At 39.1% G+C, this 27663-nt stretch overlaps 3 protein-coding genes across 3 annotated transcripts; all 3 read right to left on the bottom strand.

The window, feature by feature from the left end:
- Positions 1 to 240: 240 nt before the first annotated feature.
- Positions 241 to 1904, bottom strand: LOC133707789 (protein MIZU-KUSSEI 1). The gene has a single exon (XM_062133274.1). The coding sequence runs from the start codon at positions 1375 to 1377 to the stop codon at positions 571 to 573; it is 807 nt and encodes a 268-aa protein (XP_061989258.1). The 5' UTR covers positions 1378 to 1904; the 3' UTR covers positions 241 to 570.
- A 4212-nt stretch (positions 1905 to 6116) lies between these two features.
- Positions 6117 to 14941, bottom strand: LOC133712759 (uncharacterized). The gene is made up of 14 exons (XM_062138873.1): positions 14866 to 14941; positions 14630 to 14722; positions 9886 to 10491; positions 9556 to 9768; positions 9352 to 9444; positions 9138 to 9251; positions 8392 to 9024; positions 7951 to 8241; positions 7543 to 7820; positions 7295 to 7468; positions 7062 to 7169; positions 6850 to 6919; positions 6659 to 6757; positions 6117 to 6574 (listed from the first exon to the last, which is right to left on the bottom strand). The coding sequence occupies exons 3-14, from the start codon at positions 10486 to 10488 to the stop codon at positions 6479 to 6481; spliced, it is 2772 nt and encodes a 923-aa protein (XP_061994857.1). The 5' UTR covers positions 10489 to 10491; positions 14630 to 14722; positions 14866 to 14941; the 3' UTR covers positions 6117 to 6478.
- A 9651-nt stretch (positions 14942 to 24592) lies between these two features.
- LOC133711135 (geranyl diphosphate phosphohydrolase-like) lies at positions 24593 to 25046 on the bottom strand. Its single transcript, XM_062137301.1, has 2 exons — positions 24896 to 25046; positions 24593 to 24780 (listed from the first exon to the last, which is right to left on the bottom strand). The coding sequence occupies exons 1-2, from the start codon at positions 25044 to 25046 to the stop codon at positions 24593 to 24595; spliced, it is 339 nt and encodes a 112-aa protein (XP_061993285.1).
- Positions 25047 to 27663: the final 2617 nt, after the last annotated feature.

The following is a 27663-nucleotide window of genomic DNA, read 5'->3' as shown; positions in this document are numbered from 1 at the left end:
GAGGCAATCATAGTGATGATTTTTCATGATTTCAAGGGTTGCAATCATATATAGTGATGATTTTTTGATAATAGACTTATATTGAACTTGTTTTATTATTATTATTATTATTATTTTTTAGATTTGGCTTTTTTGGCCAGAATAGTTACCGAAGGTGGCCTTAAGTACCATTTAAAATGAAATCGAAAAGTTCGGGTACTGGTTGTGATCAAAATTAAAGTTCAGGTACCATCGATAAAATAGAAGATAAGTTCAGGTACCATTTGTGATAATAACCCTTCTCACAATAAGTATCCAACATTCTCCACATTTTAGCTAGAAAATGAGGAAGAAAACCTATACATAAATTACCCCACTGCCTACCTAGATAGAACCCCCATGTCTAAACCCTCCACAATCCAAAATTTGAAGCATGATACAAGTCTCAAACCCCATAGCGTTAGCTCCAAATGAACAAAATTAAAAGAGGGACACAATCAAGGGTAAACTGAACTACCAACTTTTCAGTGCTCCATATGACTTAACAAGTAGAGTGGATGATGTTGTTGCTCTTCATAGTTCATAGCCAAACTAGACTCTAAGCAAGTAAACACTGAGTTCAGGACCACCAGAACCATCAGGGTTCATCATGTAGAAGGCCTCTGAGTCCTTAGACCCCACAACTCTCTCAAACTTCGCTCTCATATACATGAGCTCACCTTCAGATCCAGCTCCATCTTCATTCCCAGGTAAAACCCCAGCCCCCATTGAAACTGGCTCCAGAGCTTTCAGCACCTTCCACTCCTCTGGACCACAATCTCGCCTCATAGCGAAACCGCACTTCTTGCCATTGCAGTAAGTCCTCCACAGCGGCTCCTCCAGCAACTTCAACCCCTTCTTCTTAGGATCAGTCTTCTTCTCACACTCCAACGCAATCCTGACCAACCCCGAAGCCATTTCTCGAACCAGAACACTAGTTGGCGTAGCCAGCTCGATGAGAAACGTAGGGTTCAACTTGGGATCCGCCTGAAATGCCAAGTGAACATGCCCGCGGCGATACCCGAAAAGAGTACCCATTAAACCGGAGCGAGAGCCAGAACGGCTCTTGCCGAATAGCGTAAGAGCTGACCGGAGCTTAGAGACTGAGACCAGTGAGTGTTTCTTCCGTGGCACTTCAGGCAGGACTGATGCAATTTGATGATCGCTTGTTGTTGACATATGTATGTTTCGGACTAGCTCCTCTTCTTTCTCTTGCTCGGAGAAATGTGAGTAGGAACTGAAGTTGAGGACTTCGTGGTCGTCGTCTTCATCATCGTCGACCTTCTTTTTCCAGAAGTACCTTCTAGAAAATGAGAAGGACGAGTCATGAGGGGTCTTGGCTGCCATGATTGTCCTCATTTGGGAAATTAAGACAGAGCACAAGTAGAAGAAGAAAGCCCAGAGAAATGTGGTTGAACTTGGTGTGACTAGGGAGTAATATAGAGAACTGTAAAAGATGGGGAGAGATTTGGTTTGTGTTAGGTTCTATATATTCTGGGGGTTACATCTTATAATGGGTGCTTTAGTCGAAAAATGGGAACCCTTTTTGACATTTTTGTCATGGGGGCAATATAGAATGGCCAAGAGAAAGAGAGTCCTGACAGAACAAAAAAGAAGGTGAGCAGCCACCACCTAACTATAACAAGAAGCTAGAGACAACCAACCATAGGTGAAAAGTGAATCTGGGGAAGGATGGAAATAGACAACTGAAAGAGGTTTTGGTGTAAAAATGGAGGTAGAGGAGACAAAACCTTGTGTTATTTCTTTATCAGTACTGTAGGGGGGCTTGTGCAGAAAATAAGGGATGTGTATGTGAGGCTTGACTGATTTTGCATCGGAGATAGCTCCAAGGACAGGGAAAGCCCACACTGACCGTACTGAGTTCAAGTAGGGCCGTCCAATCTTGCCCCTACTGCCAGTAACATTGCACTTGAACCCAGGAGCCCCAATTAGCCACCATAATTTATTGCATCTCCATCTTGTTTAATGCTTTGAGAGAATGATTGGACTGATGGTTGCGACTATTATGCACAGGCACTAATTGTGTTTCACGGCCGTCTAACACGGTACCAAAGCTCACAAATTCTAAAATGTTACAATTATTTGTTCTTCAAACTCAAATATAACGGGTGAGATCGTAGAAAATGGATACTCTAGTAGTCTAATTGTCTTCAGAGTCTACCGTTCGACATTGGCGCATTATGACTAGTCACTAATTGGGATATAATCATGATGGCTAATACCATTGAGCCAATAAACCTCTTACAGTGAAGAGAGTGTGCTAGATGGCTAGGTCTTCATTATCACCCACTTATGTTTGAATAATATGAATTTGGTAAATCCCTAGGGAAGAAGAAGCTTAACTATCTGGAATATTGTCTCTCACTCATGACCACCCAGTTGCTGCTGCTGCTCCACATGTGAAGCAGACTATTATTTATTGCCAAAACTGGTTGAATTTGCAGTCTGCAATTGCATTCTGAGTCCACCAAACCAAATACACAGAGAAATAGTTGGAAGGGCAGTTTATTATTAGAGGCTTTGGACCAACCAAATATCACGGATCAACTAACTACAATCCACATGCAACAACTTGAAGTGATACTGTAACAGATTTTTAGATGCAACCACTCGCTACGTATATATATTTAATGTTTGTTACAACGTAACATCGATCAATAATGTTATTTGGATAGCCAAGAAACATAAAACATTCTGGAACAGTTAAAAATAGGCTAATTTTCTCTCCGTATATCGTTTCAATTTTATCGGTGTATCTAAAGAACAAAAACATAAAATATTTGAAAATAATGAAAATGATGCACCAAAATAATGAAAGAGTCCTGCACAAAGACATTCCACGCAAAAGGGTACAGTCATAAAAGAATTGAGAAATTTTTGAATCCGAAATTATTGTACTACGGGATTGAAAAGTTAACTCTAATCCTTGGTTATGTCGATTACTAAGTCACCAACAATTTTTAAATCTAAAAAAAATAGCACCAAGCTATTAAAATGTCCGGCTCAGAACAAAAAAGCATGAAATGGGTCAAGAGAACCACAAGTGAATGCGGAAACTCAAAACCAAGTGGTATGGACAATGAAAGTGGCTTGTGAAATTTGATTTTGATTTTGGAAGATATAAATTGACAATTGAAAATTAAAATTGCAACTAAAAATTAAGATAATAGAAACTAATCAAGAGATAGAAATTAGGCCACTAGGGTATCCTCCTAGCCAAATTTAATGCACAAATATGTTTCAAAAATGGTCATTCAATTCATAATAGCATCAAGAACCGTATCCAAGACATTTCAAGGCTCATTAGATTTCTTAAATGGTATTCCTACTCCGGATCAAGAGCCTTAGAAACTCAATTGAGACAATCTAGAGCCTTGTTAGAGCTTGTTAGAGCCTCTAATTGCACCAAAATGCGAAGATTTCTAGAATCAAGATTCCCAAGCTAACCAATACGACAATCGAAATTGGTAGTGTAACTAACCATGTTCTAAACTAGTGTCATAACAATAAATTAGAAAGGTGTTAGACTTCCTAATTTTTTCTAGATATGCTCATCCACACATTCAATAGTTAATCAAGCTCATAATCATGTATCTAAGCCCAATATTATAGATTAGAACATATGCCATATATGAAATTGAAAACCATTGAATTAAAACATATTTATTACATCAAATCCATGATAGAGCTCAAACTCTAGTTTCATAAATAGACTACTCACAACCCATCAACAAACCAACAACACTATAATCATCGGATTTCACTCCTACCCCCCACCACGGCATCTAGTTAACCAACTGAAACTTATTAACTTAATTATAATCATCGGCTTTAAAAAATATCAAAAATAAACTTCATCAAAAAGTTCAGCCCAGCTCATCTTAAGTAATAGGCCCAGTCATGACACAACATAAAGCTTCCTAAAAGTCAAACTGAGCCTATCACATTAGTCTAAGCCTATTCATTTTCTAGAATTTGCTGTTGTCAGAAGCCCATGTTCTGAGCAGTGCCTTCACTTATGGAGTCGGTGAGTCACGGTGTATTTTGTTATTGTCCAATAAATATTTCAAATTTTCAATATTATTTGGAGGTTAATTTGTATTGTACAAGTTACTTTGTAAATATGCTGTGCCTTTGCATTTCGAGTTTGTTTGTTTCAATTGCTTATATCGAATTTTGCAGACAATTTTGTTTATGTTTTAAAATTTTTTGTGGAAGGAAATAAACTGACGCTTTGACAAATTGCCACACATCTTCCTTTGACATGGTGTTGTGAATATGCCTCCTCTTTTTTTTTAATCGCATTGTAATTGTGTCAACTAAGCTTCTCTCCATCTTTAGTCAAACAAAAAAAAAGTGCATAATATATGCAAATGATCAAAGGAACTAGGTTAAGCCAAAAAATTACAATAATATTCAACAAGCTAATATCAACATGACTAGCAAACAGCAGCAGAATTGCTAACATGGTCGAGTTCCATATAAGACTACGTGTATAGGGGGAACAAGCTAGTCTAGAACTAGGCATTCAAAGGAAGCATTTAGTGAATTATTTAGTTACACGCAGAATAGTATTTTCTTTCTTTCTTTCAAGAAACATCAGCTTGAAGCTGCCGATTAATTTGGGAACGGATTAAACCCACCTTGCACCACTTTCTCCAAAGGCCAAAGGAGTGGTTTTGGGAGGCTCTTCCAGTCGTACCTGTCACGCCCCTGATTTTTAACAAAAATAAAAATCGATATATATAATCCCATAATTATACATGCGTGAACGTTCAGTCATCAATACAAATACCTGAAACATCTTTCCCTTAAAACAAGTATATACTGATGCCCTGAAACAATCCAAATTAATATACACTCGCTCCACAGAGTTATATATTACACAAATTTACGAATTAAATTGTCATCACAAAATAAAACGTAAATGCTCCTCAGAGCTTACTACATAGCGGAAGTCATACACTGGCAAAGCCAACAAAATTTGCTTCCTACCCGTTCTGCTGCCAACAAGCTACCTCAGCTTCAGCCACGATTTTCCTGACCTGCAGGATTAACCCCTACACCGTTTGAATGGTGCACCGGGGTTGCCAAACAACAAACCCGGTAAGCTTTTGCAAGTCCGCACTATGTCAAAAAGGCCTTCAGACGACAGAACTGTTCTGTCGTCTGAACGAACCAAAATGTGTCGTCTAGTACGATGTCGTGTCTTGGGCGTATCGAACGACAGAAGAGTTCTGTCGTCTGAATTTTCAGACGACATAAAAAATGTGTCGTCTGATGAGTTTTGCATTTTGGGAACATTGTGATCTGTTTCTTTAAAAGCATTCAAACAACTGTTTTGTATTGTCTGATAAACAAAACAATGACAGTATTTTTTGAAATACTATTCTGTGAAGCATATTGCAAGACTTATTTGTGTGGTGTGAATGCCTTTAAATAAGAAATATGAAGACTCATATGTAGTGTCTTCTCTCATATAACAACACTTAAAGGTTGTGCTAATTTACTTTACACGACAATTATATGTGGTTGTAATGTGTATCAGAGGACAATTAAGTGTCGTTCTATGGTTTATTTGTATGACATTTAAGTGTTGAGTGAAAGATTTTTCAATTATACATATGTGATGTTGGGAAATGGTTTAGACAATAGATTTTTGTTATGTCAATCTCATTACGACGACAAATTTTTGTGGTCTGAATATAACAAGGACCACTAATTTATATTGTCTGTAATCACGTCCAATCACACTTATTTGTTGTTGTTATACACTTTAGCCAGTACTTTGAACTAACTTATGTTGTTGTTTTGCCTTTCAGACTACAATTTTCTGTTGTCCCATTGTCAAACAGACAATAGACTTATTATTGATTTTTGTGTTATGTCTGTGCAGCTGCAACCACACATTTTGGTGTGCTTTTGTTGTAGCTTGCAGTTTGTGATGACACATTTTAGTAGTCCCCTGTACAATTGGTATGCATGCATTCTGGAAATTAAAATTGGCTATTCCTGAAACCATAAAATCCACATCCAAAATCATTCATTGCAATTTCCATTAATCCACCATTGTCTCAGGTACATAGTTCTAATCATCAACATCAGAACCTAATCATCAACATCACAGTTCTAATCATCAACATCAGTTCTACCATTGTCTCAGGTACATAGTTCTAATCATCAACATCAGAACCTAATCATCAACATCACAGTTCTAAACAGCCCATATATACTAAACTGGGCAGCCACCAAAATATATGCATGCAGTACTGCTTGCTAATAAACCAGAAGCACAACACAATGTGGGCAACCAACTAAACAACAAGCAAAATAGCTAGCAGTACTGCAATCAAAATCTGGCCTATATATATATATATATATATATATCAACTATCCATGTCCAAAAGTTGATGCACTAGTTAATAAACCTACACATGCACTAGTTATCTCTGAACTTCATAACATACTTTGCCCACTCTGCCCGGACAACATCAACATTCTCCATTGTGTAATAGTGATTTGCTTTTCTTTCCCACTGCAAGGACAGAAGTTTAGTTATGCATAACAATGGATAATTAATCCAATAAATCACTAGTACAATAAATTAGTTACTGATTACCTTAGCACTCCACTCTTGGTTTTTGTCCTCTACTATATCCCTCATGTAATGCATAATCCAATATCCACAAGTCTTATCACCCATCTGCTCCGGAATGCCCTGAAAGAAATAAATATTTTCAGTACCTAATAAACCTTGCCTGAACTAGAAAAATGCAAATATAAATAGTTAGCTAGATGGGGAACACATACTGCACAGTTTTTCCATTGAACAGTCTTTCGGCCTTTCCTATGTTTTTGGGCATTGAATATTTTGATGGAGCTTCAACAACAACATAATACACAAAATTATGATGAAACTAACAACTTATAAATTGAGAATCGATAAAGATTGCAAAAAAAAAAGAGGACTAAACTGTTTGTACATAATACCAACAAAAAACCAACAAGCTAGCTGCACTTACTTGTCCACAATAGTTCTCCATTCACCGGTGATGAGTCGCCTCTTTAGCGGATCCATAAAATACACAACTTCTTCAGTGGGGTTCGCCACCGTCAACATCCAATGACAGCTGGCATTCAAATTTTTGATAATCAATACCAACATGAATCTGATCTAGGTACTTGCATTGCTATATTTATGAGATCAAAAGTCAATATTTACAAAAACAAAAATGCATGAATGAAGCTTTCGTACCCTGAATTATAGGGGACCAAAAAAATCTGACCAGGCTTCCCTCTTTCATAAGAAACTGACAACGAACGAGCCCGTTCAGTCGGATTTCCACAGCCAATGACACCAGTATTAGCAGGATCTACGAAGCCAATCATGTCAAGCATCTTCGATTTCTTCAACACTTGATAAAGGAAGCTGTAAAACCACAAGTCTCAAAATATCATTCAATAACACTGAATTAACAACTCCATTTAAAATGCATTACAGACCTCATATACATCACAACGCAGCCGGCAGAAACCTCCTCCATGTTGGTCATGGCATACACATCCCTTCTGAAGATGGCGACCTTCTTTCGATATCCAAATAATTCCTCGCCTAAGGTTGTGTGGATGGTGATCCCATCCTTTAAGTTATCATTAGCCCATGTGGCCAACGTCTTAAGTGGTGGAGGCAAATTGGGTGGCAGCTTGTCCAAATCATCATGATCAAAAAAATCATCATATGTATCCTTCTTTTTCCTCCTCACAATTTTATGCTTTTGTTGCTGCAATTGATATAAAAAATAACATTGCATGATTAGTATTTCTATATGATGTAATATAGCAGCTCATATGGTCATTTTGGTAAGAATAAAAAGGTTAAAAATGACAAATAATTTAAGCAAACTGCATTACCTTTGCATCAGCTGCAGTGGGTATAACCCAGTCTCTAGGCCAAGCAATGCATGTACCAATTGCATCGCGGACAAACAGAATCTCATCCTTAATAGGAATTGGTAGCAAAGCATTGGCAACAATAGATTTGGTGATCGACACTCGGACATTTTCCTCAACCAATGGAACACCATGGATGGTTTGCTTGCTGGACTCAACATCCACTTCAATGATCGTTCCTTCAGCCACTATGTTGTCCAATGAATCTATCGCAAGTTTACACCCTGACTGGACAATATTGGTGGACTGAACCTGCTAATTCAAACCAAAAAATATGTAAGCATTAGTCACATTTGAGGCAGCAATGTCATCAATATGGTTGATCAAATGTAATTGTAAAGAAAAGAAAAGAAAACTAATTGTAAGGAAAAAGAAAGTAAAGCTAGGGTAGCGATTAATTACCGGCACTTGCACTTGCTCCACAACTGCATTTTTTTTTGGAGTTAAATCATTCCTAACCTCCTCCTCAATAATCGAGGTTAGTTTGATGTTCAGCTCCCCATCCACAAAGACTTCATTCTCTTCAACTACTTTCTGCTGGTCCTCCCCTAAAACTAACTTCTTCTTGGCAGTTTTGGCGGCTTGAATTTCAATAGCTTTCAAACCAGCCTGTTCAAGTAGCCTTGAACAGCTGCCCTGACCAGAGCCTAAATCATTCAGCGGTGTCACAGGTTTGGGTGAGTCAGCTGGCATCTCTTTTCCCTTAACCATCGCTTCTAACTTCTGAAATCTTTCCTCCCAAGCAGCTCTTTCCCTAGCAATTTGTCGCTCCATCTCCAACTCCCATTTGGCTCTTTCCTGAGCAATGATATTTTCTTTCTCTTCTGCTAGTATCTTCTTAACACTTACCCTAACACTATCTTCTACATTTAGCATTGGGCGTTTAGGTAGATGAAAATATGCGGAAGGCTTGACGAAGCCACCAACACCGCGTACCCTACCAGGATACTCAGGATTTCCCAACGCCAAAGTCAGAACATCATCTGTTCCTTCAGGGTTGATTTCTCCTTCAGACACTTTCCTCTTCAAACTTTCCTGATATAGACATCAATCACAGCACACAAAAATTATCCTTCGGATACAAAACCTGGAAAAAAAAAAAAAAAAAAAACAACAAGTAATAAACAATTATAAAAAACTGAACTTACAATTTTTTCGACCTTCTTCTTCACTGCTGGCCCTTTGAAGTTGCCGCTCTTGTCTTGCCGGGCCTTTATCCACATCGTAGCACGATCCAATTCTTCAATCGGTATTTTTTCAGCCTATAAATATGAATAGATACGTGTGAGATCATGATCAGCTTTATGTAAACCGAAAAGAATAACAAATATATTGTAAATAGATTGTAAGACGAATACTGACCAATTCTTCTTGGAAGTTAGCATATCCTTTCCGTGACAATCGATGAGGATACTTATTCTCCTTCCTCTTTATTTTCTGCTTTTCACGGAGTACCTACAAAGCATATGTGAACTTATGCATTATATTTTAGTATTTGCATAATCAGTAACTAATAATGCATAAACTGTTCCACAACTGCATGTCCAAGTATGGTATTAGAGAAACCTGAAATTGTTCTGAAGTTCTATCAGCCACGAACGTATTCCATTCATCTACCTCAATGGATCGATAATCATCTGGAGGGAACTTTAAAAGTTCAGGAGAATCCAGATAGGGAATAATGTACCAGTTCGTTAGTTTGCTCTTGAACTCTCTCCATTTGTGGCCGGCTGATGTAATCACCAATTTCTTCCATTCTTTTGGCACCACATAAGCATCCTACACATTAACGAATACAAAGTATCATAGCTTTAGTTACTGTGTTTTGAAAAAAATAAGAATAATGAAATGTAAATTAGTGAACAGCAACAACTTATATATCGACTGATTGTTTACCTGAATACTATTCCAAATCTTGTCTTTTTCATCCAAAGGCACATTTCTCCAATCATTTATAGATATTGGGATCTTGGTGCGTGCTAACACCCCAATGTATGACTGCATCTCCTTAGCTGCCTTCCCAATTGGCTCCCCATCAGCATTAGAATTCACCTTTAGCTTCTTTCCTCGAATCAGTCGCCTAGTAATTTTATTCATGCTTACCATCCCTCGCTTAAGCAACCTCAATCCACCAGTGATGTTGTCATCATCATCAGAATCCTCGGATGACTTGCTCTTTGCAGACTTACGACCGGACGACGACTTCTTTGCTGCCACAGCCACCTTGGAATTTACTGCTTTAGGAGGTGCCATACGTCTCCTAGAGGACACATCCTTGCTGGACTGAGTAGCTTTATGTTTTCGCGGACTTCTCCTAGGAGAGGTAGCCTTGTTGGCTTCTATCAGTCTTGCTGCAGCCTTTTTGGGGGTAGTAGGTTTACGATTTGGAGAAGTAATAGGTGGTTCAGAGACGGTTTTTCTACAACGTTTCATCTGCACCGCCTTCATCCTTAAGGCTATAGATCTAGCAACTTTTGATGTGCTTGCAGATGGAGCCATGACCTGCAATACACAATAAACACAGTTAGCCCCATAATATAGGTTAACAATTAATGTCAATAAACATATGAAACAAAAACACATAAAACAATGAAATAACAAACACATAAAGCAATTAATGAAATTACTAACACAACTCAAAATTAAACAACACAGAAGACAATGAAATAACTAACATAATTGGAAGTGTTAATATACATGTTTCATCAAACACATCAGTACATAGGTGGGGAAATTTTAAAACAAGTCAATCATGAACAAACAACTTTAACTAAATGTTTTTTTTTCCCCTCAGCCACGTTGATTGCAGTCATTTTCCACCCATATTGCTTCATCTCCAGGACGCATATAATTGCTATGCTGATCACCATCTATATTATCAAAAGTCTCGATCGATGGCATTGTTGCTTCAAATGGCTGTTGTTCTACTTCAATATCTTCTAACTCCTCATCTGAATCAGTCCCTTGATAGTCTCTATCTGGGACCCTTACAACCACTGACCATTGAGGATCGAGGGGATCCTCAATGTAAAATATTTGCTTAACATGGCTAGCTAAGACAAAAGCATCATTAAGATGACCTTTCCTATTCAGATTTACCAATGTAAACCCTAGTTCATCTACTTTAATGCCCCTAACATTCTCAACCCAATCACATTTAAACAACGGTACCCTAAACTTGTAGTAGTCCACCTCCCATATTTGTTGTATGACACCATAGAAGTCCATATCATTAGTTTTGGGATTTTTATCCTTTGCACTAGAAACTTGCATTGCATCAGCCACCAAAAAAACCCCACTGTTTTGCACTGATCGCACATTGTCCCGCTCCTTAGTGTTGAAATCAACACCATTAACCTGGTATCCACTAAAGGTCGGCACTACATGATTCGGTCCACTTGACATCCACCTCATTGTTTCCGAAACATTATTGTCCGGAAACTGCAGTTCATTTGAAACCTTCAAATCAATAATAGATTACATTAGCGTAATGTTAAAATCTTATTTTTTGTTAATCACTAAGAATCAAGTATATGATCGCATACCCTTTCTTTTAACCAGACAGAAAAGGTCTTGTTTTGTTTATCCTTGAGCCACTTTTCATTTTTGGAAAACCTTGGATTGAGAAGCTTCAACAATTCCAGATGTTCACTGAATATCAAACACAGAAAACTCAATGATTTAAGTAACAAAATATTGAATCAATTCATGGACTGTAGGAAAACTGATGATAATTAAAAGTTTATGACTTACATGAAATAAGGACTTGCATCCTCGGTATTCTGCAATATACACAGATGTGCTTCATGCATCTCCTTGCCATAGACAGAAATCATGGTAGCGCCTGATAGCGGTTTGGATGCATTACGGGCTCGTGGTTTGGAACTTTCAGGGATTCCAGCAGTAGAAGCATCACTAAGCATACGTTCAGTGCAAAACTCAACAGCCTCTTCAACAATATAAGACTCTGCTATGCATCCCTCAGGATGCCTTCGACATCTAACCCACCCTTTAAAGACTTTCATGTACCTCTCGAAGGGGTACATCCACCGAAAAAATACTGGACCACAAAGCTGAACTTCTCGTACGAGATGCACAGTTAGATGGATCATAATGTCGAAAAATGAAGGCGGAAAATACTTCTCCAATAAGCAAACAGTAACAACCAAGTCTGCTTGCATTTTTTCCAGCTTCGAAACATCGATCACTTTAGCACATATTGCCTTGAAGAAAAGGCAAAAGCGGATTATTGCATACCTAACCGGCTTCTCAAGAACAGAACGTAAAGCAACAGGAAGAAGAATCTGCATGATAGTGTGACAGTCATGCGATTTCAGACCAGCAAGTTTTAAATCCTCCATAGAGACAAGATTCCTTACATTTGACGAAAACCTAACAGGAACTGTCATTTCAAAAAAAGAGCCACAAACTATTTTTTTTTCAGCAAGCATCAAGTTCCAACTAGCCAGAGGTAATTTATCCCTTTTGGCACCAACTTTTGGGTTCAAACCAGCCCTAATACCCATTTCCACCATGTCCAAACGCGCTGCAACCCCATCCTTTGTCTTCCCGGGAATGTTCAGCAGCGTACCAATGATGGCATCACAGCAATTCTTCTCAATGTGCATGACATCGAGATTATGTCGTACCGGAATATATTTCCAGTACTCTAGTTCAAAGAAGACAGACTTCTTCTTCCAGCAAGGTCTCCCTTGCTCTTCAACACCCTTGGCAGGAGGAGAGCGTTTCTTTTTCCCACACACACAATTCAGACCCTCTACTCTAGAAAACACCTCCTCTCCGGTTAATGGTAGAGGAGGTAGGTCCTCCTCTATGGTGTTGTCAAAAGCAGCAGCCTGTTTCCTATACGGATGATGTCTAGGTAGGAACCTGCGATGCCTCATGAATGCCATTTTTTTACCTCTCTTCAACCTATGAGGTCGAGTCTGGTCAAGGCATATTGGACAAGCATTGTATCCTTTAACAATGCTACCAGACAAGTTCCCGTATGCGGGAAAGTCATTAATAGTCCACAGCAGCACCGCTTTCAATTTGAAGTAGTCCCCTCTTAGTGCATCGTATACTCCCTCAACCCCATCCCACAATATTTTCAGATCATCTATTAATGGCTGCAAGTAGATGTCTATATCGTTACCAGGTTGCTTTGGTCCCGATATTAACAATGTTAACATCATAAACTTCCTCTTCATACAAAGCCATGGAGGAAGGTTATATGTGACCAGTATAACTGGCCAACAAGAATACTTGCTGCTTAGAGAACTATGCGGGTTAAATCCATCAGAAGATAGAGCTAGTCTGAGGTTTCTAGGGTCGCTACTGAATTCTGGATATTGCTTGTCAAGTAATTCCCAAGTAGGAGAATCAGCTGGGTGTCGCATCATTCCATCTTTCTTTCTACCAAACTCATGCCAAGTAAGATTCTTAGCTGTGTTGGTCGATTGATACAATCGTTTGAACCTTGGGATTGGTGGAAAGTACCATAAAACCTTTGCAGGTATCCCTTCTTTCACAGTTTTATCCCTACCCAATTTCCACCTTGGAACACCACAGTTGGGGCAGATGAGTGCATCTGCATGCTGCTGTCTATACAAGATGCAGTCATTAGGACATGCATGAATTTTTTCATACTCCATCCCTAAAGCACTAAGTGTCTTTTTCGCTTCATACAAAGACAAAGGAACCTGATTCCCTTCAGGAAGCAGACCCCCAATCATGATAAGCATATCTGAATAGCAAGCATCGGTCATTCCATGCTTTGCTTTCAAATTGAAGGTCTGAATCAGACCATTCAGCTTGGTTGTCTTCGTACAACCAGGGTACAAAGGTTGATCCCCATCCTCTACATACTTCAAAAACTCATTAGAGTCTTCGGAAATCTGCTCATCCTCACTTTCCCCAAAGCCCCAATCATTCTCCCCCATCCCAGGTTCCCAATCTACAGTTTCAGATTCAACTCTATTGTCATTCATAGCAGATGTAGCAGCTTCCCCATGCCACCTCCAATGCTTATAACTTTCGTTAATACCATTCCAAAATATATGATCCTTAATAACTCCAACAGAAAATCCCTCCGTGTTACTACATTTCAAGCAAGGACAAGAAATATTGTTTTTGTTATTGGCATTAGACTCGGCAAACTTGAGAAACTCTGCTACTCCTACCTCAAACTTCTTTGATCTTCTATCAGCATGCATCCATGACTTATCCATCTTAAATATATAGGTTCCTTCATATATAACAAATTCAACACACTCAAATAGATGCTAATTGTAAAAGTAACATTGCTTAACATGCTCATACTTCTAATATACAGTATATTTGTTAAGACTAGTACTGGTAAGAGTGGTCTTAACACATACAAATTCATCCACATATAGCTGCAACAATTACATCGATCCATGACAATTCTAATGTTCAGATTGCATTCCATGCTGATACTTCTATTATACAAAATAATACAATACTCTATCACGGAATAAAAAATGAACTTATGATTATACTCAACTAGCTAGCAGTAAACATATAATCATTATGTGCAGGCAAAGACATCAGCAAAACGATAATTAGCTACTTGCTGACTCATATATATATATATAAATCACAAACATTGAAGACTCACCAGAAATTTTAACAAAAAAACCTTCTATTTTTCTCCACTACACTACTAGCAGTGAGCCTTCCTTCACAAATCCTTTTGTACCACCAAGTTTCCCTATCAAGGTCAACAAAACAAAAGGAACATGTTAGAAAAAGAAGAACTATTATTCAAACTCAAAACAAGAAAAAAAGACAAACAAAATCAAAATATCAAAAATATTATAAAGGATCATAGTGTCATATAAATTGCCGACTCACTTTGGGAATAAAAATTTACAAAATGGTTACTTTGTGTTCAGAGCGTCTCTCCTGTACGCCAATCTCGCCCTCCTGCTGCATTTGATATATTCTTGTGTTAGTACAACAAAGGCAAAAGAAAAAAAAAATGCAGATGTACATTTGACCACCCATCATGAAGAAGTTACAAAATAAGTTTAAAGAGGGTAGAAAGGGGTTACAATCTGACCTCAGAGTATTTAGCCTCTAAACACATCACTAAAGTGAGCACTAGAATTATTCAATCCTTAAGAGTTTACTTTTATAAAATAATAATAATAATCATATATGGCAGTCTTAGCAATGCATAAGCAAAGGGTCCTCGAACATTTCAGCTCTTAAAAGAGCAACCTTATTATTCTCCGTTTCTGATTTTTCTCATTTTGTTCTTTTCAATTTAACCCCAACCCAATGGAATGTAATTCTGAGAGCTATAGTAAAAAGAGATTTAGCAAACTATCACTACATTTATTAAAGAAAATCATCCAAATGCATTACTGTAAAGACCCAGCTCAAAACTTGAACCAAAACATCATTAACTACTAATAAAGCAAGTAAGAAGTTTATGGTAACAAGATTACCGACCAAACCACAGAAAGTACTCCATATAGTAATTACAAAGTAGAAGTATATGCACAGCTGTAAAGTATAATCAATAAAACATAATTATCAAGAAAAGAAACACAAAATCAGAAAGTAGAAGCCACTCGCACCACTACACAATTAAACAAAAGCAACAATCTCACAAAAGAAATGATCAATTTAAAATGTGCTTCATCCTAATCCAGAATATTAAAAAATCATTGATCTTTACCACATGTATCATCACATATGTAGTAGACTAACCTTTTCTAAAGTTAAAGACAGATCATCAGCATCACATAGAGAGACACCACCCTGCCAATAAGAAAAGAACAAACAGTTACACCACTTAAATTTTCTTGCACTAGTGATCTGAACAAATATCAAAATATACCACCACATTTCTACCATTGAATTGAAAACCTACTCTCTTTTAGGCAAATACCATTCCACTGCTGCACTAATTCAATTCATCGGGCAACAAAATAGACCATAAAATTATTTCAATCACCAAACTCAATTCAGTTTTTGGTTCTTCAAAAAATCAACCATGCTTATCGGGACGGTGTCCTCCCCATTCTTAATCTGCTATTAACAAAATCAGTTCAAAAGTGTACAAAGGACTAACCTTGCTACAATCACACCAACCAAGCCCCAATGGTCGATATAGCAAACTAATCTTTCTTGTAGGGAACTCTTGTGTTGGCTCTTGATTGCTTCGGGGTGAAGAATTTGAAGGTATAGATCTGCAAAACAACCGTGTTTCAATTAAACTTACCAATTTCATCTATTGAGAAACAAAACACATGCATTAAAAACCCAATAAAAACGAAATTGAACGAAACCCAGATCATATAAATCCCAGAAAAATTGACTAAAGCCAATACCTTTCTCAAAACAACGCTTCAATGGTGCAGTCGAGCTTCGAGAACAGAGGGAGAGCTAGGGCTAGTACCGGCGACCGTCCATGAGAGATTGAGAGAGAGAAGACGATGACTCACTGAGTGATTGACTTCGGATTGAAGGAGACACCAAGCAAAGTCATTTAATGCCGCCGTTTCGCCGCCGTCGTCTATCAAGGAGGCTGAGAGAGAGAGAGGTCTGGGTTTTAAGTAATCGGAACACTGAACGAGGATGAAAGGCACCCCTTCCCCAAATTGAAAAGAACCGAATCGAAATTGGCTGAGAGAGAACTGAGATCAGAGAGACCTAAGTGAAAAGGACAGAGAGAGAGGCTGGTGTTTTAGGTTTCACCGGTTCTAGGTCGAGATGAGACTGTTTCGCCGTCGTCGTCTATCAAGGAGGCTGAAAGAGAAAGAGAGAGGTCTGGGTTTTATGTAACCGGAACACTGAACGATGATGAAAGGCACCCCATCCCCAAATTGAAAATAACCGAATCGAAATTGGCTGAAAGAGAACCGAGATCGGAGAGAGCTGAGAGAGCTAAGTGAAAAGGAGAAAGCGAGGCTGGTGTTTTAGGTTTCGCGGTTTCTAGGTCGAGATGAGAGAGCTGACTGATCGAGTGAGAAGGACAGAACGAAAGTGACTTAATTGCGAGGGATATATGTCAAATAGCACAAGTCAAATAACTTGGGAAATTTTAAAACAACCCCCACATTTAGACAACAATTAAATATTGTCTAAATGTCACAACATATTCCAGTCAACTAAGGCATACGGCTATTTGAGAGGGAAAAGAATTAATCAACTTTTGGATATCCCTCCAAATTTGAGATAGGAAATCACCACCTTCTACAACTACACAAATGTGTTATCAGAATTCTCACCATTTATCCAAAATTGAGATAGGAAATCACCACCTTCTACAACTACACAAATGTGTTATCAGAATTCTCACCATTTATCCAAATTTGAGATAGGAAATCACCACCTTCTACAACTACACAAATTTGTTGTCTGAATTCTCACCATTTTTCCAAACTAAACCAGTATGGTTTCAGTGTATATTCAGACAACATAAAAAAAAATTATGTCGTCTGAAAAACCCAGACGACATAAAACAAAACTTATGTCGTCTGATGTGTGTCGTCAGAAGGCCTTTTTGGCATAGTGCCGTATGAGTAACTCATGAACATCAATCAACAACTCACATCAATCTACTTAAGGAACACATGCAATCATGATTCTTTCTAACATTCCATATCCTTTCCACAGAAAGGACAACATGAGTCACCGCCGTGACAATGTTCTATTTGCTAACTTAACCATCAAGTAGCAATTCAAGCCTCATCTAGACAATTAAAGAAGAATACCATCGGAACTCTCCTTTAAACTACATACCTATGAGTCTCCAGCAACCTCGACCGTTACTCCCATAAGCTATCATGACAGACAGACTAGAGCTCTATTGAAATCGTAATCACTCGTCCTACCAAGGACGTAATTACCTATTTCCTGCCTTGGTCACCATCTGCGACCTGTCACCATCTGTGACATATGATTTCAGACCCCGTCTGATCATGAAATCAAACATCAAGGTCGCCATCTGCAACCTGTAACCATCTGTGACATATGACCTCCAGACCCCGTCCAGTCTCAAAGTCGAACGTTAAGTAAGTCACACCTGACCTAAAACGTTACTAACATCTAATCTCGGCTTTCCTTATCCCTGCTCACCATCTGTGACTCTTGGTACAAAGACCAATACATTTAAATGAGTCACGCTTGACTAAAAAATGTAATATCAAACTCAATACATTTCAACAATAGAAAACATCTTTTTCCACAATATTGTTTCCATGAAAAGTCACATTCAACAATAATATAAGCATCATCATGCATATTATTCATCAAATACCATCCACAAGAATATATATATTCCACGTAAATATATATATACGTAGTCATTCGCTCAGGAATGCCTACTAATACCAACTATAGTTTGCAGTTAATTAATTAACGTCAAAACAATAATGGTACTTCTGTTCATAAAGATCCTTGTGAGATTTACTCACCTCGAATTCCCGCTGCGTCTTCAACCGAGAACAAAGCGGCCAATCCGCCAATTAACCGTCCAAATACTTCGTCAAGTACCTAATCACAAACGGTTTCCACTTAGTAACGATTCACATTTGATTTAAGTCCGAAACCCCTATTTTGAACTAAAATCCCCAAAGTGGCGCCAATCGAGGCAAAACCACATCCAAGACCTCCCAAAGTCTCTGGAATACGCTCACGATCGATATGACCAAACCACAAGTCGATCGGATACTCAAATCCTCACGGATCGAATAAATTCATCGATATGAAACGATAAAAATCATAACAAATTCATTTGAACTCCAAAACTTGCATATTATATATCAAAACGCTCGTATCAACGAGTAGAAGACATATAATACCAGAAACAGTCCCATACATGGCCGGAACACCGCCGGAACGCCGCCACAGGCGGTGGCGCACCTCCCCAGGCGGTGGCGCACCTCCCCAGGCGGTGGCGCACCTCCCCAGGCCAAAACTCATTATTTCACAAAACTCCCAACATCAAAAAGCTTCATCTAAGCATGCTTGTGAAATCTCATAACTAGCTCGAAGTCAGAAAACAACCATAAGGGATCGAAAACTACCTCACAAGCTTTGGATTTTTGATCAAACTGAGTTGGACCGATTTCCACGTAAATCGATCGAAACAAAGACCATAGATCGATCAAGGAGGCTGTTCTGAGTTCACAACAAGAAACTTGAAGCCGTGCAATCGCCGGAGCTGTGTTTTCCGGTCGGGTCAGAAAACGCCAAGCTACACCGCCTAGCTGTGCCGTACACGGTGGCTATCGACGCTAGAGGACACCACAGGGAGGAGCGCACGGAGGAGGCGAACCAGCTGTCCAAAATTCACGGCCAGAGGTCACCGGAGTTGCGAGTTCCGGCCGGGTCGGATCGCCAGGTTCGGGTCGGGTCAGACGGAAAATTTTGTTTCTGAAGGAGTCGACCGAGAGAGAAAAGAGAGAGAAAAACCTTTCCGGAAATGGAAAGTGAAAAAATGAAAATAATTTCTGATTTTCCTCTATTTATACTAAAACGGAAACTTCTTCCGCTAGCCATAACTTTCTCATACGAACTCTGATTCCCGCATTCCGTATGTCCACGAACTCGTATCGACGCGCTCTACAACTTTCATGAAGGAAGTTTCCCAAGAATCCCAACGTACAAAAAGTCAAACTTCACACGACTCCCTAAACTGTGAAATTCAAATAATTATACGGACGAAAACCATTCCACTTCACATACAATCTACGAATAAAGCACAATAACAATTATTCGTACAACTGGTCCATTATTAATTACCAAAATTAAATAACAGAAATCCAGGTCATCACAGTACCAATCCCATCCATCACACATTTCTGGCTCAACATTCCGTAATCTCAAGGTAGAAGATGAAGATGAGCTAGAGAGAGAAAAGAGAGAGAGTATCTATCTCCATTTTTCAATAATGAAAACTTACAGAAAATTATTACATTATTTATCGTACTCTCTAGATTAAGCCTCAACAAACTTTGGTAATTAACCTTTACAGAAAGTAACTCCAGCTAGGTAAAAGTAATTAACCAACTATGCCACATCAGCACGATGCATTCTCCAGCAAACCTTGACCAGAGGCACAACACTGACTCGTTAACACCTCCCCTCAATCTCAGTGGGGGTGAGCACACTGAGATTGGAGTAATGTATACTGAATACAAGGCTTGTGTAAACCTTTGGCAAGAATATCTTCAGTATGCATGCTCAGTAGTAGAAACATATTGAAGTAACAGCAGATCATACCTTTGCACTATTTCTCTAACAACATGAAAATGCTTTGCATACCAGCTCTTGATGTAGCCATACCAGTTCTGTGAATCAAATCCAGTATAGAAGTAAAGCCATTGAAGCATGAAGACTCATTATAAGCACACAACTCTTGAAATGTCAGCTTCTTGGCAATTTCATTTTTGGCCCTAGTAAGCATGAAATTCTGAGTATATGCTTGATCCATAGTTTCCTGACCATAATCCAATTGAGGTTGTGTCTGGACCTGCTTAGTGCTAGTAGCCACGCGATTAAAGATGTTTTCATCTACTCCTGGTGAATCAAACTTTTGTTTCTTGGAGCCACATTTACCAATTGTGTTTGGAGAAAATTCAACCCTTGAAAGCACCTCTAGTTTTCTGTCTTTGTCATTTTCAATTTCAGAGAATCCATTTCTTGTTGCAGCATGTGTCTTAGGTTGCAAAGATGATTCAAGCATGGTGGAGTGAATAGGCAGATGACCAACTCGAGACAACACCATAGGGTCCTTATAATTTGAGTCTTCTTGTGCATAAAGGATATCATCTTTGGAAGGGACGATGGCAATTTGGCTACCAACATATATAATGCACAGGATCTTTTCCACTTTCATCAATTGGTGCAACATAACCAAGATGAGATGAAAAAGTACTGATGCTATTACGAGCAACCATAGCTATTGGACCATTCTTGTTTGAAGCTTGTGAAAAAGAGCGAGGCAACTGCAAGTGCACATCACTGTGATCATTATTTATCACATTCTGTTCTCCCCCCTCAACCACAGCAGGAGAGACTCCAATGTGGGTGTCAAGAGAGTAATTTAAAGTACCAACAGATGGTATAACAGATGAAATACCATGAGCAGAAGTAGAAGCACTAGAAGAATTAGCTCCATTGGTATTACATGCAAACATTGCAGTAAGATTAGAAAGTGATTTGGCTCCTTGAAAGGCAAAGTTAGACCTGTAATGACAGTCCAAGGCTGCATGTCCGTTCAGGCCACAGATTTGGCACACCACAACAGACAAGCTTGGATGAGTAGGTGGGATATCATTCCTATAAAAGCAGTTCACAGCTTTGTGTCCTTTATTTCTGCATATTTGACATTTTGCATTGCAATTTCTATTGTTTCCAAACCAATTATTGTTTCCATGGTTGAAATCATCATAGTTTCTGTGTCCTCCTCCAGAACATGAGTTGCTAGGTTTACCATTTCCATTTCTTGCATTACTATTCCAGTTATTGGTAGACTTACCTGCAAATGACTTACCTTTGTTGCTACAATTGTTTTGAAATGTGGAATTGAATGTGGAATTGTAAGGCCAACTGTTGAAGCTGCTGCCATTGTATCTGTCACTTCCAGACCAATTCTTCTTATATTTCTCTATGTTATCTCCTTCATCAGAAGCATAAAAATGAGTTCTTTGATAGTTGCTTCTTGTTACCATTGCTGACATGTGAGGATGAGTTTGGAAAATGCCTTCAATGTCTCTCTCGGCAGCTAACAATTGAGACCTGAGATTTTCTAGAGAGATGAGAGTATCTCAGGCACGAATGACGGTTTTAATAATTGCATATTTTGCAGGTAGCCCATTTAGAATCACAACAACTATGTCTTCATCTGAAATAGTTGCCCCAACAGAAGCTAACTGATATCTTGCACGCTTCACCCGAATTAAGTACCTCTCAATAGAATCATTTCCTTTCTTGATTGTTTGAAGGTCAGTCTTGAGCTGCATTATGTTAGCTCTAGACGGGTTAGAGAATCTCTGTTGTAGACTAAGCCATGCCTCCCTTGAAGACTTGCTTCCAACCACAATATCCATTATTTCATCATCCAAAGTTGCAACAAGAAGACTAAGCAAAGCCTTATCTGTTTTCTTCCACATTTTGTAGGCTGCAGTGATCTCACCTGTTACTCCCTCACTATCAGTGATCACATACTTTGTAGGACAAAGAGTATTACCATCAATATAACCAAATAGGTCATGTCCCTCTAAAAGAGTTTGAAATTGATAGCTCCAAGTAATGAAGTTACCGTACTTCAATCTTCTCGTCATCATACCAAGCAACATATAAATCTGAAACAAAGTTTGACTAGTGGCCATATATACTCTAACCATAGTTTGCAGACACCAAGTAACTATGTCAAATAATCCAACTCCACAATGAATCAAAGGAATTCCAAATTCACTACTCACCAAATTCACCAAACTTTATGAGAACTTTGTTTTTCAAATCCACCGTATGGCTTGCAATATGACTTTGTTTAGTTTAATTCAAGACTCTGTCCTTAAGCATCATCATCCAACCCTCAGTAACATCACCAATCATCACAACTCTGTTTACTATTTCAAAAGCTTCAGCACTTCATAGAACAATGCAAGTTTTTTTTTTTTTTTTTTTTCAATCATAGTAGCATCCATCATATGTAGGAAGAATCCAGCAAAACCACACATGTATAGGATTGTAGATACTCCAAATACCAGTAAGCTAGGTGAATTGAAAAGATAATACAGTGAATTTGCAAGCCACAAAAAGAGAATGACTGAAATATACTGCAAGATGGTTGATGATAAGCCTGATAGAATAACAGTCCCTTCAATATGAAATCTCAGACAATCGAGCCTCCAAAATCCATATCCAAACTCAAATATGTACAGAAAAACCACTTGTTATCAATCTATTATGTTATCACAAATTCCACAGCTTATGAGCTAATATATCATCACACTTCACAGATTAAAGATCCAGATGATGCATGAACAGCTACAGTACTCAGATCCAGAATATCAAAGTCAAAATAGGCGATCTGTAGTGAGAATTGAGCTCACCAGTAGAAGATATGACTAAAATGAAGCTTAGGATGAAATCGATGAGCCTGATTCACAGAAACAAAGCAGAAATTGCAGATCAGGGGTTTTTCACCTGATGAAGAACAACGAAGCCCAAATGCGGAAGCTAGAAGTAGACGAACACTTCTACAGTAAGAAATAGTCCACAGGATCAAGAGCTATATCTCTGATACCATGATAACATTGCAGCCATGGAAGCTTAATCTCAAGGTAGAAGATGAAGATGAGCTAGAGAGAAAAAAGAGAGTATCTAACTCCGTTTTTCAATAATGCAAACTTACAGAAAATTATTACATAACCCTTATTTATCGTACTCTCTAGATTAAGCCTCAACAAACTTTGGTAATTATCCTTTACAGAAAGTAACTCCAGCTAGGTAAAAGTAATTAACCAACTATGCCACATCAGCACGATGCATTCTCCAGCAAACCTTGACCAGAGGCACAACACTGACTCGTTAGAGCATCTCCAATGGTTGAGTCAAAATGCCTATGTCAAATTTGAATTTGAAGGTTGAGGTGGCAATTGTCAATTTTGACAAATTTATACTCCAATAGATGTGTTAAATTTAAATATTATTTTATTATTTGTTTATGAATTTATATATATATATATAACACTTTTCCTCTTTCTTCTTATCTCTCCTCTTTCGTGGTTAGTCATGTTCACTCTTCTTCTTCTTCTTCTTCTCTGTTTTTCTTGTTGTATCATGGACTGTGTGTTCTCAGAGAGGCTTCGCCAGAGGCGGATTTGATTGTGGAGGAGGACGGCGGAGATAAATCGGGAGTCCGGTGTGGGCGAGAATCGGAGGAGGTGAGCGAGTGTGAGGGAGAGTGAGTCGGGATCGTAGTTTTTGCAGATGTTGAAGACGAGATCGGCCCGGGATTGCTGCTCAGAATTGGAGGAGAAGAGGGAGGAGATTAGGCTTTCAAAATAGGAGGGGCAGAGGAGGTAGGAGATTAGGGTTTTGAAAGAGGCGAGGGGGTCGGGGCCAAGAATCGTCGCTACTTGCTCAAGCTGAGTCGACTCGGTCATCGCCAAATTCTTTCTTAGTCTGTCACTACTCACTCACTAGTCCCTCGATTCAATTTTGAATGATCTGTGGATCTGGAATTGGGCGGCAACAACCACCCTTCCGAGGCCTGAGAAGATGAGAAGATGCAGAAGATGCAGAATTGGAAAAGGAAAGAGAAAGAAGCTATGTGGGGAAAGAAGAGAGAGAGAGAGAGAGAGAGAGAGAGAGAGAGAGAGAGAGAGAGAGAGAGAGAGAGAGAGAGAGAGAGAGAGAGAGAGAGAGAGAGAGAGAGAGAGAAATAATGATTAAAAAACAAAAGACAGATTGATTTTGGTCGGTCAAATTTGACAGCCCAACTCCATATGTCATTTACACATAGGATAAGACCTATGGGTTGGAGTGCCTCCATACGTCTTTTGTTACCAGTAAAAGTCTCCACGTGGAATAGACCAATCTGTTGGAGATGGTCTTAACACCGAGGAACTTGATCAGGATAGGCCAGCAGTAGCACTGCTCGAATGAAAATTGCAACGGACTGCAATGGTTTGGGTTCGTCTACAAACAGATTGTTAGTGACTGTTAGCAATTCTATCTTGTCAATGTCCAAACCAGTCTCTTCCTTCACTTCTCTGGCCGCACACTCCTCAAAGCTCTCACCTAAAATACATGCATAAAACAAAACAAAACACAATACTACGTAATTATTTGTGTTGTAGAGCGAGAATAACATCTAAGCAAAATCTCAAAAAATCTACATGCATATTATGATTACCGAACTGGAGGTGACCTCCAGGGAGAGAAAAGGTTGAGTTGCCAAGAGAGGAGCGACGTCGTCCCAACAGAACTGTTTTCCCCCTCAGCAGGCAGACCACCACTGCCACCTTAGGCACTGCAGTCTCAGCTGCTACCGCCTCATTTTCCATTTTTCTGATCCTCTGAGCTTTGCTATATAGCCCTCTCAGAATATGCAACTTATATCGAAAGACTCTTCGCATCTCTCTGTATATATTGCTGGTTTCAGATTAAGGTTCGCTGGTGGTATTAAATATATATGTGCACCGGCCGTAGCTTCAGGCCGGCCGGGTCTTTGTATATTTGTATTAATTGCAAGCACGATGAGAATGGGTTCCCCGTACGTTAATTACGTCTTGTACATTGCGCGCATTCATAGGTTGCCATGTTCTTAAGCACAAGGGGTGTATACTCTATAAGATTAGGAAGCTAGGTATTGCTTACAAATGAGATGAAGCTAGCAGATTCAAGTATTTAAACCTACGACGACTTTTCATTTAACGTCAACTTCACGTCGAATTTACTATGGATCGTTGCACGATGCATCATGCATCATGCATGCAACGTCAACATTACTTACGTCATATAGAGCTGGATCATATGCAGTGGGATTCGCCATGTGGTGACTGATAAAGCTCTTGAAATTAATTGCACAGTGAGAAATGGAGCATGCATGATCACATGTAAGTTTGATCGGTTTTGGATGGAGTCACGTACTCGGTTATGAGACAAGTTTATTCGACGAATATGGATTGACGAGTGAAATCTTATAATTGAATTATGATCCAAGACAATATATCAATTTGATAACAGATGGATTCCTTTTAGATCGATTTAGGCAAGTGCTGCATGTTAGCTAGGATTGATGTAATATGACTCTTCATCTTTTGTATTAGGCCTTCATCTTGAGCAGGGACACGTGCTAGTCGACTAAAATTAGGCCTTCTCTGTACAGTATAAATTTGAAAGTTCTCCATCTTGTAAAGTCTGTTAGGCTGTTAGCAACGGTATGAGTAATAGCAAAAATCACAGTGATATGTTTTCTCTGCAATTTTTCTTTGTCTTTTATCTGCAACCTTTATAATCTTAGCCACAATTTTAGCAAGTGAATGTTACTTAATGAATGAAAGTAGAATATTTTATGATGAAATCAATTGAGCCGTCTATATATCCCAAGACGAATTATTACAAGAAATAGTATCATGCATATCTAGACGTCTTAGAAGCTGTTTCTACTGAAGAATATGGAACGGGAACTAAGTGTGGATCATGATGGGGAGAGAGGGAGAGAGAGAGACACAAGCATGTATAGTGGTTCACCTTGCCCTTGAGGCAAGACTACGTCAACTTAGAGATTTCACTAGTAGTGAGGCCAAGTAGCCTTTGTAGTGATACAAATATAGGGATCATGGATCCATCCCTTTCCAAGAAGGAGATGACTTCCTCTTATAGCTAAAGGGAGTGTCATTCCATTTACATATTCTCGATGTGGGACAATAATACACATATTGCTTCTCTTGAAGCCTCTTGGAGAGCATGGGAGGATGGCCTCTAGGCGAGATACCGGTCGACCTCCATCATGGCAAGGTAGCTCGGGTGTCGGTCTACCAGATGCATGCCATAGGCTGGGCTAGCCATGTCGTGGGGCCCACCTATGAGGTCGTTGATTATGCTTGGCGGTATATACAAGTCCCCGAGTAAGAGGCGCTTCTTGGTTGGGAAGTTTAACTATGATGCCGCCAAGTATGAGTGGCGACCTTGTTGAACGCTATACCCATACTAGTCCCCCAACTCCGTAAGCAAGAAGCAGGGACTCTACGGGTAGGTTGGTGCCACGGGGCCCTCATCATCGAGCTAGTACCTACAAATAAGATAAGAGTGTGCAAAGAGCATATTGATTGCGCTAGGGCAATCTAAGTGAAATTTGAGTCAAATGCATCGAGGTGCATGAATGTTTATATGAGATGCATGTTACACATTGTGTGTATGCCATATTATGTAATGTTGAAGTATGACGTATGAGTCTGAAATGTATGTGGTTATGATAGTATAACGAAGTGCATACAATGCATAGATGTGTGATGAACACAATGACACATAATGATATGTAAATGTTGTATGCATGTGATGCACATGTGTTAGGATCGGGAGTGTTATTACTCGCCGAGTCCCCCAAGTCATGTAGTTAGTACTTAGGTTATGCTCGAGGATGCCCGTGAGGCTGAGCATAGAACTCCGGAATGGAAGTTAGAGGAATGAACTCTAACTTAGTTGACCCGAACGTATACGCTATAACTTGATTGTTTGACTCATGTGTAACGGGAACGTAAGAGTTGAGCTCGCTCATGTTGAGCGAGTGATAGGTTGTGGGAGTTTTGTCTTATGGTCTTATTAATGGAATGTAAAAGAAATTTAATTGTTGCGATCAACAATAGGTGAAAAATTTCAATATTTCCTTTAATAGACCATAGCACAAAAAGTATAAGCGTGAAGCTCAATGATAGTCCCGGTCGGGTACTACCTCCACTTGTGATAAGTGATATGAATAAGTCCCCCAAGTGTAGAAAACGTTCGGGAGGTGAGATGACTCAAAAGCAAGGGACTGGACCTTGGCTTATCCGTTGGGGGTACCTTGCTCAGGTAAAGGATTTATGAGGGCTTGAGCCTCCTTGACCCTACCGGATAGAATGGGGACCTGTAGGCCTCCTTTACCCGGTGGCGTGGCCCCGGGTAGAATGGGGACTTGAG

Source organism: Rosa rugosa, chromosome 5 (genome assembly GCF_958449725.1).
Source record: "Rosa rugosa chromosome 5, drRosRugo1.1, whole genome shotgun sequence".
NCBI classification, from domain to species: domain Eukaryota; kingdom Viridiplantae; phylum Streptophyta; class Magnoliopsida; order Rosales; family Rosaceae; genus Rosa; species Rosa rugosa.
The sequence above is the reverse complement of the archived record's forward strand: the minus strand, read 5'-3'. Positions and strand labels throughout refer to the sequence as shown.

What these genes read in the sequence shown, in the direction of transcription:
- LOC133707789 (XM_062133274.1), bottom strand. Translation starts at nt 1,377, where the DNA reads ATGAGGACAATCATGGCAGCCAAGACCCCTCATGACTCGTCCTTCTCA.
- LOC133712759 (XM_062138873.1), bottom strand. Translation starts at nt 10,488, where the DNA reads ATGGCTCCATCTGCAAGCACATCAAAAGTTGCTAGATCTATAGCCTTA. An exon ending in AGAAGAAGGTCGAAAAAATT is followed by an intron (nt 9,025 to 9,137) that starts GTAAGTTCAGTT and finishes TGTCTATATCAG; the next exon opens with GAAAGTTTGAAGAGGAAAGT. An exon ending in TTGGTCCCCTATAATTCAGG is followed by an intron (nt 7,170 to 7,294) that starts GTACGAAAGCTT and finishes TTTGAATGCCAG; the next exon opens with CTGTCATTGGATGTTGACGG.
- LOC133711135 (XM_062137301.1), bottom strand. Translation starts at nt 25,046, where the DNA reads ATGGAAAATGAGGCGGTAGCAGCTGAGACTGCAGTGCCTAAGGTGGCA. An exon ending in TGGAGGTCACCTCCAGTTCG is followed by an intron (nt 24,781 to 24,895) that starts GTAATCATAATA and finishes CATGTATTTTAG; the next exon opens with GTGAGAGCTTTGAGGAGTGT.